This window comes from Mollisia scopiformis (genome assembly GCF_001500285.1).
Source record: "Mollisia scopiformis unplaced genomic scaffold LY89scaffold_17, whole genome shotgun sequence".
NCBI lineage: Eukaryota > Fungi > Ascomycota > Leotiomycetes > Helotiales > Mollisiaceae > Mollisia > Mollisia scopiformis.
In genome coordinates this window covers 20,141-34,848 of record NW_017263597.1, presented here as the reverse complement: position 1 = coordinate 34,848, position 14,708 = coordinate 20,141, and the positions used below count along the sequence as shown (strand labels likewise).

General features: G+C 45.6%; 7 protein-coding genes across 7 annotated transcripts; 4 read left to right on the top strand and 3 right to left on the bottom strand.

Moving 5' to 3' along the window:
• Positions 1-571: 571 nt before the first annotated feature.
• LY89DRAFT_698586 (uncharacterized protein) lies at positions 572-2,536 on the bottom strand (the record flags this gene model as incomplete). Its single annotated transcript, XM_018216991.1, has 8 exons — positions 572-979; positions 1,134-1,486; positions 1,537-1,706; positions 1,749-1,921; positions 1,973-2,124; positions 2,180-2,283; positions 2,331-2,382; positions 2,443-2,536. The coding sequence occupies 8 exons, from the start codon at positions 2,534-2,536 to the stop codon at positions 572-574; spliced, it is 1,506 nt and encodes a 501-aa protein (XP_018068491.1).
• A 199-nt stretch (positions 2,537-2,735) lies between these two features.
• Positions 2,736-3,272, bottom strand: LY89DRAFT_736182 (acetyl-CoA synthetase-like protein; the record flags this gene model as incomplete). The annotated part of the gene is made up of 2 exons (XM_018220092.1): positions 2,736-2,893; positions 2,948-3,272. The coding sequence occupies 2 exons, from the start codon at positions 3,270-3,272 to the stop codon at positions 2,736-2,738; spliced, it is 483 nt and encodes a 160-aa protein (XP_018068490.1).
• Positions 3,273-3,603: 331 nt separating this feature from the next.
• LY89DRAFT_751839 (uncharacterized protein) lies at positions 3,604-4,956 on the top strand (the record flags this gene model as incomplete). Its single annotated transcript, XM_018221237.1, has 1 exon — positions 3,604-4,956. A coding segment is annotated over one exon (1,353 nt), but the record flags the coding sequence as incomplete, so codon positions are not given.
• A 939-nt stretch (positions 4,957-5,895) lies between these two features.
• Positions 5,896-7,447, bottom strand: LY89DRAFT_698585 (uncharacterized protein; the record flags this gene model as incomplete). The annotated part of the gene is made up of 4 exons (XM_018216990.1): positions 5,896-6,024; positions 6,062-6,764; positions 6,794-7,015; positions 7,356-7,447. The coding sequence occupies 4 exons, from the start codon at positions 7,445-7,447 to the stop codon at positions 5,896-5,898; spliced, it is 1,146 nt and encodes a 381-aa protein (XP_018068488.1).
• Positions 7,448-7,753: 306 nt separating this feature from the next.
• LY89DRAFT_686666 (uncharacterized protein) lies at positions 7,754-7,989 on the top strand. The gene has a single exon (XM_018215337.1). It carries the CDS (start codon positions 7,785-7,787, stop codon positions 7,974-7,976), a length of 192 nt encoding a protein of 63 aa, XP_018068487.1. The 5' UTR covers positions 7,754-7,784; the 3' UTR covers positions 7,977-7,989.
• A 1,189-nt stretch (positions 7,990-9,178) lies between these two features.
• On the top strand, positions 9,179-10,141 carry LY89DRAFT_720506 (uncharacterized protein; the record flags this gene model as incomplete). The annotated part of the gene is made up of 2 exons (XM_018218575.1): positions 9,179-9,936; positions 9,991-10,141. One exon carries the CDS (start codon positions 9,179-9,181, stop codon positions 9,911-9,913), a length of 735 nt encoding a protein of 244 aa, XP_018068486.1. The 3' UTR covers positions 9,914-9,936; positions 9,991-10,141.
• Positions 10,142-11,475: 1,334 nt separating this feature from the next.
• On the top strand, positions 11,476-12,129 carry LY89DRAFT_671506 (uncharacterized protein; the record flags this gene model as incomplete). Its single annotated transcript, XM_018213221.1, has 2 exons — positions 11,476-12,060; positions 12,115-12,129. The coding sequence occupies 2 exons, from the start codon at positions 11,476-11,478 to the stop codon at positions 12,127-12,129; spliced, it is 600 nt and encodes a 199-aa protein (XP_018068485.1).
• Positions 12,130-14,708: the final 2,579 nt, after the last annotated feature.

The window sequence follows — 14,708 nt, the reverse complement described above, 5'->3', positions numbered from 1 at the left end:
TCCACCCTCAAAAGGAGTCAGCACGATAGTCTTAGGCTGTAGGACAATATTTACTTCGCGGTTTACAAATTCCTCAAGTATAGCAGCATCGTTTTCACAAGTCAAATCCATGATCGGCAGGCGACTTCATTTGAAACTGGTGTTAAAGAAGCGTCTTTTCATGCTGGGACACACATGAGGAACGAATAATTCCGCAAGCGCACTTACTTTTGCCGCCAATAGTTCCTCCTTGTACTTGCAAGAGTAGACAGCGTTCGGAAGATCGAATGGTTTCAAAGTTGCTTGATGGATCGGAGGGATATGGTGAGCTATGTGAAATGATGGCGGAGATTCTGCGTGTCACAATTGGAGAAAGATCAAAAACCGGGAGGCGGTACTTGGTGAAGCAAGATGTGATCACACGTGATTTAACCAAACCTACATCCATCTAACCATTGCAATTAGGGAGACTATCTCAAACTCCTGCCTTTGTAAAGAAACAATGCGCCTCGCATATGTTCAATCACTCTCCTTCTCTGCTCCCTTTTGCTGCGTCATACCAATCACACAATGTCGTTGAGCCCATACAACTCTAGATGTCCGTAGTATCCTGGTACGGCCATAGCTTCTGAGCGAGTAGCCTGTCCTCCTCGTTGTCAGCAGCCCCGACGAAAGCATTCCTCATCCGCGTTAGTTCATTCTGTATTTCGTCAAATCTAGCTGATCCTATCGATCCATCTGGAGACAATCTCCAATTGTTTCGAAAGAGTGTTAATATCTCGCTGACGTAGCCCCTATTCTCTTCCTCGTGCGCGAATAGAGCCATCTCTTGCTCGTTGAAGCTTACGGGACATGGACCAGAGTCCAGGCAAAGATCTGTCCACCCTTTCACAATTCTGATCAGCGCTCGCCGAAGGAAAAATACATCACAATCTTTCCATACGTTCTGAACAATGCGTGTTGGTTGCGTTCGTACGTCGTCTTGTAGTTGCAGGGCAGCCTAATGTCTTGGGTTTTTGTTGTGCGTAATTTGCAAGGTAATATTTATGGAGACACTCGCTCCCTATAAGATTGTCGATCATTTCCTTCTCGTCTTGTTCCAGGCTGTGATAATTCTCTGGACGTTTAGGCCAGATAGTCATGTCACCAGACACCGGCCCTTGATGCTTGAACATTGTTGGGACGCCACATTGGTAAAAAAGCGGTAGAACTGCAGCTGATTGCCAGTCGATTACGCGGGTAATTTGCTTTAATTCGGGGTCAACGAATACATTGTCAAGATAGAAGTCCGGATGCCACAGTGTTGGCGAGTGCGTATCGTCAAAAGATTGAGGAGGCACCATGACCGGAGCCAGTCGAAGATACAGATCCAAGAGGTCGAGCATTTCGTCGGGCGATTCGGGTTCCGTAAGAGAGCGAGCGTAATTCGTACGCGGACGGGCATAGGCTTTAACGAATCTCTTCTCGCTCTCGGCCACCGCCCCAACAAACCCCTGCGGCCCCTCATCTGCGCGCCACCAGACCAAGACTAGTCGTAATGCAGTAATGAAGACTCACATGGTCCTCGATTTATACCCATGCTGAACTTTTCACCGCGCCACAATTCCTTCTCAACAAGTGGTCCCAACGTGAAACGCTCGAGTATTAATGAGCATAGTGGCGGATTGGTCACTAGGGCGTCACAATCTGGAATATCTTCCCTGAAATAGATACAGCCGGAGTTCACACTCTTCGTAGATCCAAGCTTCCGCTCAATCTCCACAATTTACTCTATCATAGTGATTCTGTCCTTCATTTGCCATTTATCCCAGTCTTGCCAGAGTCTCCCGAGTGGTTTGCCTGGGGCCTTCTCCTCGAGAATGTATTCTGCTCTGACTGGATTATTTCGATCGGCAGACCAGGCGATTATGCGAGAAGTGGGAATATTCAACACGTCGCGCAGCTAACAATATTAATGTCGGTTTCCGCTCTCAGGCTTAAGCTAAGCACTTACGAATTCGCGAGTGGCAACTTCTGACGCCGTTGTATAAAACAAAGGCCCTGCACACGGATTTGGGAGCTTTGCAAAGACTTCCGCACCGTTATCCATAGTGAGCAGATAGGCTTTATTATTTAAGCCCTCTTTACACTTGAGGACTTTAGTGCCTGCAGTCTAAGTCAGTCACGAGGGTAATGATAAGTAGGTGTCGAAAGGACGTACAATACCGGGCACCCTGGCTAGAGATCGCTGCGACTGCAGCTTTTAAGAGTTGTTGAAGGTCAAATTTGAGGTACCTCTCTGATAGACGGCGTGATTCATTGTATCTATGTTTGATTAGCGTTTACCTATGTAAAATGAATAATAAACGGACACCCAGCGATGCCTCGTGTATCTGTAGAGATCCTCCTCGGAAATATCTTCTTCTACAAAAAATTAAGATCTGAAATGAATGTTTAGGGCGCTTATTCCGTGCATATCAGTACCATCATTTCTTACGGCGGTGAGGAGAGGTATTGCCAGGGCGTGGCTTGTACTCTGCATGTGTGTGCTGGCCATATCTGTCTTCGCCGTCGCCATGATTGAAGGTCGAATATACTGATGAGCAGTAGGTCTGTGTACAGGCCAGCGGAACAGTGGATAAAACCGTGAGCGATGAGGCATGCTTTCCGTTTTAAGTTTCGAGTCGCTTTGGAACTTTGGGATTGGCACGGGAAGATGATGAGGTTTTGATGGAACAGCTGCTTATGCGCAAAGATAGTGAAATACCTTGCCGGCCTCAGGCCCGAACAACCGCAAAAATAGTGCCTTGCACCCCTATTGGGACCCTTCTCAGTGAGTCGTCTAGAACCATTACCTCCATACCAGGAACCACATTTCCGACGCATTGAGGATCAGTATTAGGACTGACATCAACCCAAGTGATAACTGCTGCTTCTGTGGGGCTTGCATGAGTTAGTACGTGCTTCTTAGATCTGGGAGAATTCCTACCGTAAGAATTCGTTAGTTGAACTCTGGATGTCCATGTTTGGAAAAGCATTCTTGTTGCAGGCTCGCCCGTTAGAACAAGGGACTGCAGATGAGGCAGCTCATGTGGGTCCAACGTCGACGCCGCCGAGGACGTGAAGTTTACATACGTCGATCTGGATACATTGAGCAGCCTGGTGAGATCATCCATTGTCGCTATCTGGGGTGCAATGCATACAACAGCCCCGGCAGAAAGACCCCCGAAGATGTCAGTGATGAATACGTCGAAACAGTAGCTGGCAAAAGAAAAGATTCGATTATCTTGGCCATATCGATACGCTTCGGCCATTGTGACTGCATACCTGCAACCTGGCGATTAGGCATAAAGACACCTTTCGGAACCCCAGTTGTCTCACTGGTAAAGAGGATCATGGCAGGATCATCCACCGTATGGCAGACTTCTGGTAGAGTTACAGAGTCCGGAGTCTGCCAGTCTAAAACATGCTCTGCGTAGATAAGATGCCAGGAGGTCGAGAAATTTTCCGAATGCTCCTTGAACAAAATAACCAGTTTCGGAGTTGCTTCTTGCATTAAACCTTCGATCCGTTTGTTTGAGCTGCCGAAACGAAGAGGAATATAGATTATCCCGAGCTTAGTAGAGATAACATGACGAATATCATGACAGGAGATTTGTTTATGTACAAGGCGACCCTATCCCCACTTTGAGTCCTTTGCATATAAAGATATCGAGCTACGTGTTCTGCTTTCCTGAGCAAGTCTTGGAATGGATCTTAATGGAGAAGATTGACGGTCATACGCTTGATTCGGTTATTGAAGCTGGACTTAGCATGGGGCAGAAACAACGGGTCTATCGCAATGTTGCTCGCTGGGTCCATCAACTTTCAACCCTCCGATTTGACAAGATTGGAAGTCTGTATTGCCGCTGGAACCCACTACGAAATCCTATTCTGAGCGATTTTTACCTCGGACCATCCTCAGATTTTCAGTTCGCGTACGACTATCGACAGGAATATAACATTCCACGCGGGCCATACGATAGTGTTCGAGACTACTTGCGAGGATTTGTCGAAATATATCAGGCGGAGACACTGGATCCCCGTCAACATAAGCGGAGCCAATTTTGGGATCTGTTTAACGACTTCGAATCCCAGGGAACAATGCACTCTAAGCGACAAGATTTGCAGCTCTGGCCTTCATTGTACTCAAAGTCTGATCTGGAACGAATTCCTCAATATTGTCAATCGCTTCGCTACGTCATCCCTCTCATCGTCAAAGAAACAACTCTTCCTCCGCGATCAACTTTCTTGCACCATTTTGATATGTCATACAAAAATATAATCGTCGACAGAGAGGGGGTTCCTATCGCACTGCTTGACTGGGAGCAGATTACCACAAGGCCATTCTCTTTCGGTTTTCCTCTTCCGAGATTTTTTATCGATCAAGATTACATCACAACGACTCGGAGCCTTGAAACTTCTACTACTATCGAGAATCTTCGTCTAAAACAAGACTACCTAGAGTATTTACAGGAATTTCTCTCTCCGAATATACATTTTGTCGATAAGTCCAATATTCTGGATGAGGAATTCGAGAAGCTGTGTGAAATTACGTACACGATTCCTGAATCGGTGCAGGCCGAGGGGTATCAATTCGTCTCTGACGTGATTGCAAAAAGAGGGATGGCTTGGCTTGACGCTCCAGGCCTTGAAGATTGGAAGAAACAGAGTAGCGTGGATACAAATTCACCTGAATTTAAGCAACTCCCACTTGATCAGCAAGATATGCGAACCAGCAGGGTTACCATAGTACAAATTTTCTGGGCATGGCTCTGTGTTCTGCGGGCCCAGAAGCGTTTCAGAGCAATACGGCTACAGCGCCTAGTCCAGTCTGAAAGAGATTCAGATCAGGCGCAAAACTCGATTTCAAGGTCTAGTTCTCTCGAATCATTGGCAACCAGTCTGATAACCCTAGATTCTCGAGATTCAGTACTCTCTAAGAGCCCCCAGGAATGAAGATATCTTCGCTATTTTACCATCTTTCAACGCCAGCCAGTGTGAAACTTCAAGAAGGCGTGAGAGAACCCAAACATTTTGCTAACCCAGTGCTTCGTGTGGTCAAGAGCTTTGCTCTCGCCGTAAGTATCGTAGGTATTCCGATAATCTAGCCGTAGACGGAATCTTCGAGCATTCTATCTTCATCTATTCAGATCAGAATGATATTTTCGCCAGCCCTATGTGATCGGGTGAGAAATGTTTTATTGTGGATGGGGTGCTAGAGTAGTATTATTCTGTTCCTATAGTTCCTTCGCGGCTACACGATCAACCTGTGGAACTATAACCGGATCACAAGGAGCCAAAACAGGGTACCAGGGTGTCACGGTTCCTGCCTTACCTGGAAGTAAGGTCACGTGGGTTGGTATGGTAGATGAAGTAAAGTAGGCAATAGTATTGAAGTCAAGAATGATAATCAAGTTGAGCACGAAGCTCCTACCTAATAGCAGAAATGCCAGTCTTATATAGAACCTCTGCTTCCCCGCGCTAGCCGTGCTAGACAATCTAGCACGTCGCTGCTAGCCATGCTAGCCGGGCTGGCAGAGCTAGCACATCACGTGACACTTGTCCCGTGACTTGCTGGTCGCTCATTCCTACATCCAATAAGCCGTCTGGTTGTTTACCTCATTAAACGTTCAACAGTCCAGTGCGTTCCTGGGACCGTACGTGTCCTGGGACACGTACGCCCAGGATTCCTCCGTATCCTGGGATCCCGCAGGGTCCCAGGAACGTGATCGTGACACAGGGAGCCAGAACGGACCCCCACTTATATTGCTCAGGCTGACAGAGAGTGCTTAGGTTGCTCAGGCAGGATTAGGCAGGACTCAGAAGCCCTCGTCCTCGGCTCAGGTTAGAGCAGCGACTGCTCAGATCCGAAGACGGATATGGACTTTGGTGGGGTCACTTGTCGTCTAAGATTATAGCGGCAATTATCGCCCCCTTTGTCTCCTCTTCCAGCATCCGAAGGTGCTGTTCTGCTTCCGGTCCTGTAAGCCCGTAGCCTAGTCGGGACCAACTCGTATGTGAGCTCTTCCTCCATGCCATGAAAGACGCCAATCTTTCCAACCAAGCCGTAGATCCTAGACGCCTTTCCTTCAAGAAGCTCAGCAATTGAGTAGTGCAGTGAATTGCCTCTCTTTTCAAGCGCTCGTTCCGCGTCCTTAAACTTCTGTCGGTACAGTAATCTCGCCCCGACCTGGCGTGATATATTGCGATGGGCCTTGTGTCCCGCGTCGTAGAGAATCTCGGCAGTTTCCGTGTCGGAGGAGATCAGCGGGATCGGCATGGGATAGTGATTAACTTCCCAAGGCGCCGATTGCGCAAGTTCCCAGTCAATCACGGCGACGAAATTAAAGTCGTCATCGATGAGAATGTTCTGTATGCCCATGTCCATGTGATTGATGTGAAACGGCCCTTGGCTGCTCTTGAAAATTTCCGTGTCGCGCACGGTATTTCGAAAGACGAGAGGCCCAAGAGTAGCAAACGGGCTACTCCCTGTGTCGGAACGCTTCCTTTGGAGTGCATGGGCGACAAGACCTTCCGCCACGGCAACGAAGTAGTCCCATCCGGAATGGAATGGGCCGGCAGTTGGAAGGCCGTCAATCGAAGATGTAGCGATTGCGCCCATTATAGGACCAGTGTCTGTGGAAAATTGCGAGATTGAGCCCATCTGTGGAAAGGTAAACGCGGCAAGCTCTGTCTGAAATGACGTCCATTGTGCAAAAACGTGCTCTTGCGTCGAGACCTCCAAGAGGTTAGAACTACTATGCCTATAAACAAGATGAAGGAGGGTTAAAACTTACGGGAAGATTGTAATGGGACAGTTCCGACATTCGCCCGCCGGAACTCCATGGTCGCAACTTCGCATTGGATCAAGTACTCCTGGTCCGTGTCTGTGGCGTTGCTCTCAGGATGCGCATGTTTCGGCAGCCGAACTCGTGCGATGAGGAAGCGGTCGTTTGGTGCAACAATCTCGAAGCAGCACCAGTACTGTCGGTGTGAAAATGGACTTGGAGCAATGCTCGGTGATGTGATTTGATAGCTAGAGATAGCCTGTGGCGACTTAAGCTGGCCGAATACTGAAGTAGACAACTGCCAACCAACTCTGTATCCTGGACAGTGGAGTCGTTATCACCAATACTAAAGTAGTCCTACCGGTCTGATACCCCGCACATTCTCAGCCGCACTCAGCCCAGTCGGGTAGGGCGTAGGTTACCGCTGACCCCAGAAACTGCACTCCATGCATCCATCTGTCGGCAATGACCTATTTGAAGCACAGTTACGTTACACAGAGCAGTTGTTCACCTCTGTTGTTGGCGTTCAAAACAAGCGGTTTCCAAGGTTCGTCTGACATAGCTTACATTGGCCAATCCACAGACAGTATCGTCCCGAGTAAAAAAATGGGGAGGCTGGGAATGCGGCTCCAACCCCTCCGCTTGGCCCCCAACCGCATCTAGGGGTGACTCGATTTGGCCTGATCTGTTGGAGGAAGGGGCTTGAAGCTGTGAAAGAGAACTCTGGGAAGCCTTCTCGAAATCTTCTACCACCTGTCCGAATAGCTCTCTCTGATTGGGCGCAGTAAGTGGCGCGAAGCTTCGCGCCACCACCCACCAATTAAGAAATAAATCGGGGAGAGTCCAGGGCAATATGGAGGGCGGTGTACAAAAAGATCTGTGCGTTTATAGTGCAGAAAAATATAGTATAGTATTTATGAAATATCTTTGTAGTTTTCAAACAATAAATAACAACGCAACGACGTGAAAGATACAACGACGCAATAACCAACCACCATGATGTCGTCGCAAGAGAAGCAAATAAAGTCTTCACGTGCTAGAGCCGAAGCGAACGCGGAAGCCGAAGCCAAAGTCGATAATAATCCAAGCTTTGGTTCCGAGCCCGAATTCCTTGAAGAAAACAACAATAACGAACTCGAGCACTTTGAAAGCAACGACCAATTCGAGCACCACACTGGTAAGATTTAATTTGCGATTCGTCTACTATAACTATTAACTTCTAGTCTTACCTTGTCCTCTAAACAATCCTCTTACCGACCCCGCTTTCGACGACAATACCGAAAACGAAGACGAAATGAACGCAAAGCAAGTGATGGACGCTTTCATGGGAGCTCAAAAGAGATGGTTCTTTTTCATCGTTGCGCTAGTCTTCGGTTTACTCTTCCTCCTCGCTGCGCTGGTCTTCGGTTTACTCTTCCTGGGCTGGGGACATGCTGGATACCGCTATTAAACCTGTCAAGTACGCCGCCCATTCATTCACGTTCTCAATTTCGAAAGCAGTCAATATTAACAAGTCTATCCAAGTTCGTGACTTCGTCTCTCGATACAACGTTGCCGGTCCTTTCGACGGTGATATTAAAGATCATATCGGGTAGTAACAAGACAAGGCAAAGCATGGTATGGCGTTTGGATTGGTAGCATCGGAATTACATTGGTGGCTAGTTGGGTGAAGGATAGATCGATGCGGCATGTGCAGTCAATCAGTGCAGACAAGGTTGCTGAAGCTATTTGGTGTTGCAACAGCTAAGTTCAGTCAATTCAATCAATCAGACCTGCTACCACTTGATTCGTGCCGTCATTTCATCTCGGTTCCTTCCGGTCGATCGGTTCCTGTCGATCCCGTCGATCTCCATGCAGGCATGCATACATGCATGCATGGCGTACGAAGTGATATTAGTCGTCGGGCGCAGCCGCTTCTACCTCTTTCTTGGGGTAAATAATTACACCCCTGAGGGTTTATACTTCTAGCACTTTCTACATACAAACTGAGTGAACGCAGCTCACTAATTGGTCCTAAGCCCTAGCTCTGTCTGTGCTCCAAAACCCTCAAGGGTGTAATTATTTACCCTAGGAGAGAGGTATTTCAAAAATCTGCCCTGCCCTGCCCCAAGTTCCTTCACCGCTAAAGCCTTCTCGAAATCTTCTGCCAGCGTTCCGGCCTAGCTCTGATTAGCCTGCGCGTCACTGCTGATACCCTTCTCATTTTTTCTGCCCACCTACCCGCCCACCAATGAATCAGAAGCCTTCTTCGTCGTGGTAGTCAGCTGATCGCTTCGAGACGCATTGACTACCATCTGTAGTTAAAAGTAATTCCATGTTTGTAGCTTTGTTTTCAATACAAAACAATAAACATTCAAGCACTTTGGTGTCTTATCGAAACCTCAGCAATCATGCCGAAAAGCATAAACAGTGATCTGGTTGACGGGGGTCTGTGCCCAACGGGGACTAGCAGCGCGCGCAACGACGGCCTGAGTACTCAAGATGACTGCGATTCTAGAGAAGGCTACCACCCTTCTTCTATTAGCGCTCGCAACGACTCGTATACTCAAAATTCTAATGATTGTGATTCTGGAGAAGGCTACCTCCCCTTTTCATCTATAAATTCAAACCTCGATCGCAAAAATTCTAGAAGCCACCACCCCTCTTTTATCAACTCAAACCTCGATCGCGATTCTAAAGGCCACTACCCCTCTTCTATCAACTCAAACTTCGATTGCAAAGATTCTAGAAGCTACCATCGCTCTTCTTCTATCAACTCAAACAACGATAATAATTCGATTCTTCCTCAATACCCTCCTCCAGTCTACGACATGTCACCAATACCTTTACTACGTCTATTCCGCCGAACCCCAGCCGCAACCCCAGCAGCTGCAGCAGTAGCAGCCGCCGATCCACCCGCAACTACAATAGCCGATCTATCCGAAGTTGTAGTAGCTAATCCACCCGCAAATCAACCAGCTGCAGTTGCACACCAGCCAGTTGCACATCAAGCCGGTGTCACTATCCATGCCTCTAGGGGTTGCTGCAATAATGTCGTCCATATGGAGCCAACTACTCTCGCCGTCATTATCACTTGTGCCATTGGTGTTCTGGGACCTGTGATTTACTTTTTCGCTCGGAAATAATACTACGATATGATCTTCTCGAGGTATGAAAATTTTTTTTTCTCGGAGTGATTATCCTATATTAATAAATTATTTAGATTCTCTTCTCTTAGTATTTAATTGCTAAACTCGATTTCGACTAACAAATGGTTTTCTTTATTGATGGGGGTTTAGAGGTTTGTCTATAGGCGCTTTAGAGGAGTTCTTAAGGAGTCACGACCGGCGGCTTTGAAGCATTGGGATTGGTTTTTGCATACAGCAATGGCGTTGGTACTGTAAAGAGTGAACTCTCTCTCTCTGCATATGGGACCGGCGTTTCGAGCAAACATGGATTTTAAACGAGCATAAGAAAATACATCGCGTGTCTTTGCAATCTATCCCATGCTCGATGGAGTGATGTCATCGGGAGCAGCCGCAGCTTGGGGCAGCAGATTTGTTTCAAAAATCTGCCAAGTTCCTTCACCGCTAAGGCCTTCTCGAAATCTTTCTGCCCACCTGTCCGAGTGTGGGCGTTCTCGGAGTAAATATTTCTAATTTTAGAAGGTTTCAAGAAGCACCGAGAGCCGGTGTAAGGAGGAAATATAGTCTGTGTTTAATCACGTGATGTAAAATAGTTTTTAACTCGTATGACGTGTAATACGGGCTTGTTAAAGAATTAATTTAATAATTTTTCTTATTTTCTTTAAATATATTAAAAACTAATATTAAAAAAAAATTATATATTCACGTGATTTCTTTTAAAAAAAATATTAGAAAAATAAAAAAACTTAAATTTATATAACACGTAATATAAATTGATTTTAAAAGATACTTAATGAAATTAATTTTGTTTTCGTTTTTATTTTCCTTTGAATAATAGAATTATTAAATATGTTACGTCGAAAGTCTTCCCCTTGTGTAGTCAGCGGTACGAGCTGTCAGCGGTGCAGTGCAGTCAGCGTTGTATACAGTGGGCGGTACTATACAATCAGCATCGTTGTCAGTGGTGCCACTCAAACGGCACTACAGTGCAGTCAGCGGTACAACCAGTCAGCGGGACAACCAGTCAGCGGTGCAGTGTAATCAGCAGTGTATCGCAGTCAACGCAATAATCCAGTCACTAGAAAGAAAGTATTCTCAGAAAGTGAAAAGAGTATACAAATAAACCATGTTTAAGAGTGGGAGAATAGTGGTTAAAAGTTAGGTAATACGAACATAAAAATAAAAATAAAGATAGAAACATTCTCGAGCACTTCGAGAGAACACGAATTAGAGAAGAGGAGGAGGGGAAGCTCTTCTTGATGTGCACACCATCTTCTGACATCTCCGTCAAGCCTCGGGATGCGATCACTTGATTATATTTTTTTCGACGAGCTTTGTAGTTTAAAGCCGGTCAAAACTTAATGATTTACTGAGACGTTTGATATCTTAATTCTGACTCTAATTACAAGGTCACATTTTTGCAAACTTCTGATATTGTCAAACATGGTGCCATGCTACAATTATATGGTGTCTTCTTTGTATAAATTACCAGTGTCTCCTTAAGTGGTTCAATTTTAAGTATCTTACTAACTTCTATTGTTTTCCCAAGATCTCGGATTACGATGGCATCATTCAATGCTTGCACCAAGAAGGGCAAGGACAAAGTCACTGAGAATATTAATTCAGAAGATGGCATAAACGACTTGAGTTATGATGGAGTTTTCGTAGTAGACGAGAGAGCGATAGATGAGGACGGCGGATATTTCGACGACGAAGATGTCGAAGTCGAGGAAAACATCGAGGATGTTGAGAGTTCCAAGTACGGTATGATGGCTATCGTCGAAAGAAGCGAAGACGACTTAAGGCCCTGGGAGAAACCACTCAGGCCACTACACGAGTACTATTATGGTGCAAAAGCTGCGCGCCTTCCTCTTCTTTTTCAGAAGTATCGAGATCGACAAATTTCGGCCCGTGATCTCGTAAAAGAGATTGAGAAGTTAGGAATGAACCTCTTCAAAGATAATACTCTTCAGATGAAGCGTTGCCGCAACTCTAGGGGTCCCCTTGTTTTCATGATGTGTCCATTGATGGATGTCAAAATGGACTTAGACGCAGAGTTAACTAGCAAAGAGTTATTCACTCATAGCTTCGTCAGATTCATCGAAAGTTACTTTGGACGAAAGGTTCTTGCTCTTAATGTTCTTTGTGTAAGTGGTTCCCATGACTAAATTTGAGAGCTTGACAGAAGCTAAAACGAACAGGATTGGCTGTCGTAGCTCGCACTTAGAGTCTGCCGAAAGCAACGTCTACTTATGGGGACTAGCTATCGTTTTGCTTTACGCTAAACGGGAATTTAATATCGGATTCTAATCTATCTGGGGCTTTAGCGCTATAACTCACCACATAATTGCTCCGCAATTACAACAAGTCATCTTTGCTGCGGGAGATAGAGACTTACCAGATTTTCACCAGATTCCATGTGGTACCTTTGATTATCACATCTCGAGATTTACTGAAGTCCCATTACCTGCTAGAAGGCACTATCTTCGATTCCCAGTTGCCGATAGTATGTTTCGAGCGAACATAAAGAAGAAGGCTGCTATTAAAGCGGATATTGATACGATCGTTTTCGAGCTATACAAGTTTTTACGTCAGCCAGCTATTAATTTCCGCTTGACTTCACTACAACTGGAAGCTAATCATCATTAACGACTTTTCGCTCGAGTTTATCTTCAGAACAAGATTTCGAAAGAAAAAGGCGAATTTGCTGAGAAAAGTTTGGAAGGATGTTTCTCCCCCAGAAGACCACTTCAAGTGATGTCGAACGACAAGTCAATGCCCATTTTCGGCAAGTTAGACAAAGACGTTCAAGATCGAGATTACAATCTAAAGGAATGTACGGCAACTGATTGTACGACAAAATTTCGTGACGAAACTCAATTAATTGCTCATATGATTCGCGACCACAGTTTTCCACCATTCGAATGCGAGCATTGCAAGCAGACTTTTGCCTGGGAAAGTGCTTGTCTTCTGCATCAAAGGGTTCATACTGGGGAAAGGCTTTATTCATGCCCTCATTGCGATAAGAGCTTTGCTCATTCTAGTCATCTTACAGTGCACATAAGGACTCATAAAGAGACATCAACTTCAAGAAGTGCAAGGACTTGAAGACTGAGAAAGCAGGAACGCGAAGCTAGAAAAGGATCCATGGGACCTGCGATATTGACAAAGCTACTAACCTGAGGGGTTTGAACTTGTTGATTTTCGTTGGATATGGTGCTGGGAGTTTGCGATCGTGCTTGGATTTTTACGGCAGGAACTTGGGACATAAAGGGCACAGGTATCATAATATGATAATGTGAAGTATTTCAAGTGCAAAAAATAAGTTGAATTGCTATGATTTCACCACTTGCATCTTTTCTGAGCTCCCTCAGTCACCTCCAGGCCTCCTATACTCAATAAAATAGCTATCTTCATGCATTTAGCACGCCAGCACCATAAATACACTAGCTCTTAGAATATACTAGCTCTCTAAATCTCTCCGCATGCACCGGCTCTCTAGCTGCACCAAAGCATATGCACAGAGTGATGTGAAAGGAAGAGGATTGTGACAGCGCAAAAGTTTCCACTTAAGGGGAACTAAAAGTGGAGCTACCTAAGCTTCATTAAGAACGCCCGTGGGTAGAGCAAGGGGCGGGAGTGCTCGGGTAGAGTTGTGGATACCCTCATTTCCTGAAACCCGAGCACCCGAGCGCTCCCTTATTAGGCTAGAGCAGCTCCACAGCCCCCTGAGAATAAGATCCTGCTCTTTCCCACTTCTCTTTCTCTTCCTCTTCTATCAGTTCTGCTGTGCTGCTGAGCGCTGGTGCATTCAGAGAGCCGGTGCATGCTGAGAGATTCAGAGAGCTAGTGCGGTCAGAGGTAGTGCATTGAGTGCAAAAACTAGCTAGTTGAGGGAATTGAGAGGAGATGGCAATGTTTAGTACTTAAATTTCATAGCAAATCAAAGCTTTTTTGCGCTTTCACTACTTAAAACTTTCATATTATCATGCTTATGCCCTTTATGTCCCAAGTTCTTGCCGTAGTACCTACAGTATTTGCTTACACTCGAACAACGAACACAATCGATTTAAGTGTAACGGTAGCGATAAGAAGAAGGCCGGCAAAAGCAAATACACTTATATAAAATGTAAAACTTGGTAGTATATTTATTAATAAAGTGGCCACGACTTTGCAAGTAGTTATTCGAACGTTTATATAGTTTGTCGCAATTGTGAAGTTTATCCTAGTAGTGGCCCATGTCACGGGTTGGATGCAATGAGTCAAAGCAAGAACCTGATTGTATTACAAGAAGAATTAACTAAAGAGAGAAGAGTTCTATCTTGTACGAGGAGCTCTTTTAAAAGGGGCTCTCGCTGGTTCGTAGAATGGCCCGCGCGCTTTGGCGTCGCGCAGTCATGTGCAGGCCCGCGTAGTCACGTGTAGGCTGCACTACGTAGTAGTGCAGCCAAATATCGGGTTCAACCCGTCACAAGGAGCTTCGTGCTCAACTTGATTAAGTTTTCCTAACTACAATATCATTGCCTTATCTTACTTCATTCACCATACCAACCCACGTGACCTTACCAGGGTAAGGAGAGAGTCGTGACAGAATAATAGTTTATTTTGCGTAGTGCTTACTTACGAACATGGGGACAAAAGTCCGTGCGTTCAGGGCATCAGAATCATGAATTTTATTAATTAATTAGCTGTAGACCAGCCACATCGCTTAATTAAGTCGTGTACCCAGAAGTCCTGCTGCTCAATAAGCCCATTGATCCATTCCTGAGGAATTTTGTCCCATTCTTCTAATACT

What these genes read in the sequence shown, in the direction of transcription:
- LY89DRAFT_686666 (XM_018215337.1), top strand. Translation starts at nt 7,785, where the DNA reads ATGATGTCGTCGCAAGAGAAGCAAATAAAGTCTTCACGTGCTAGAGCC.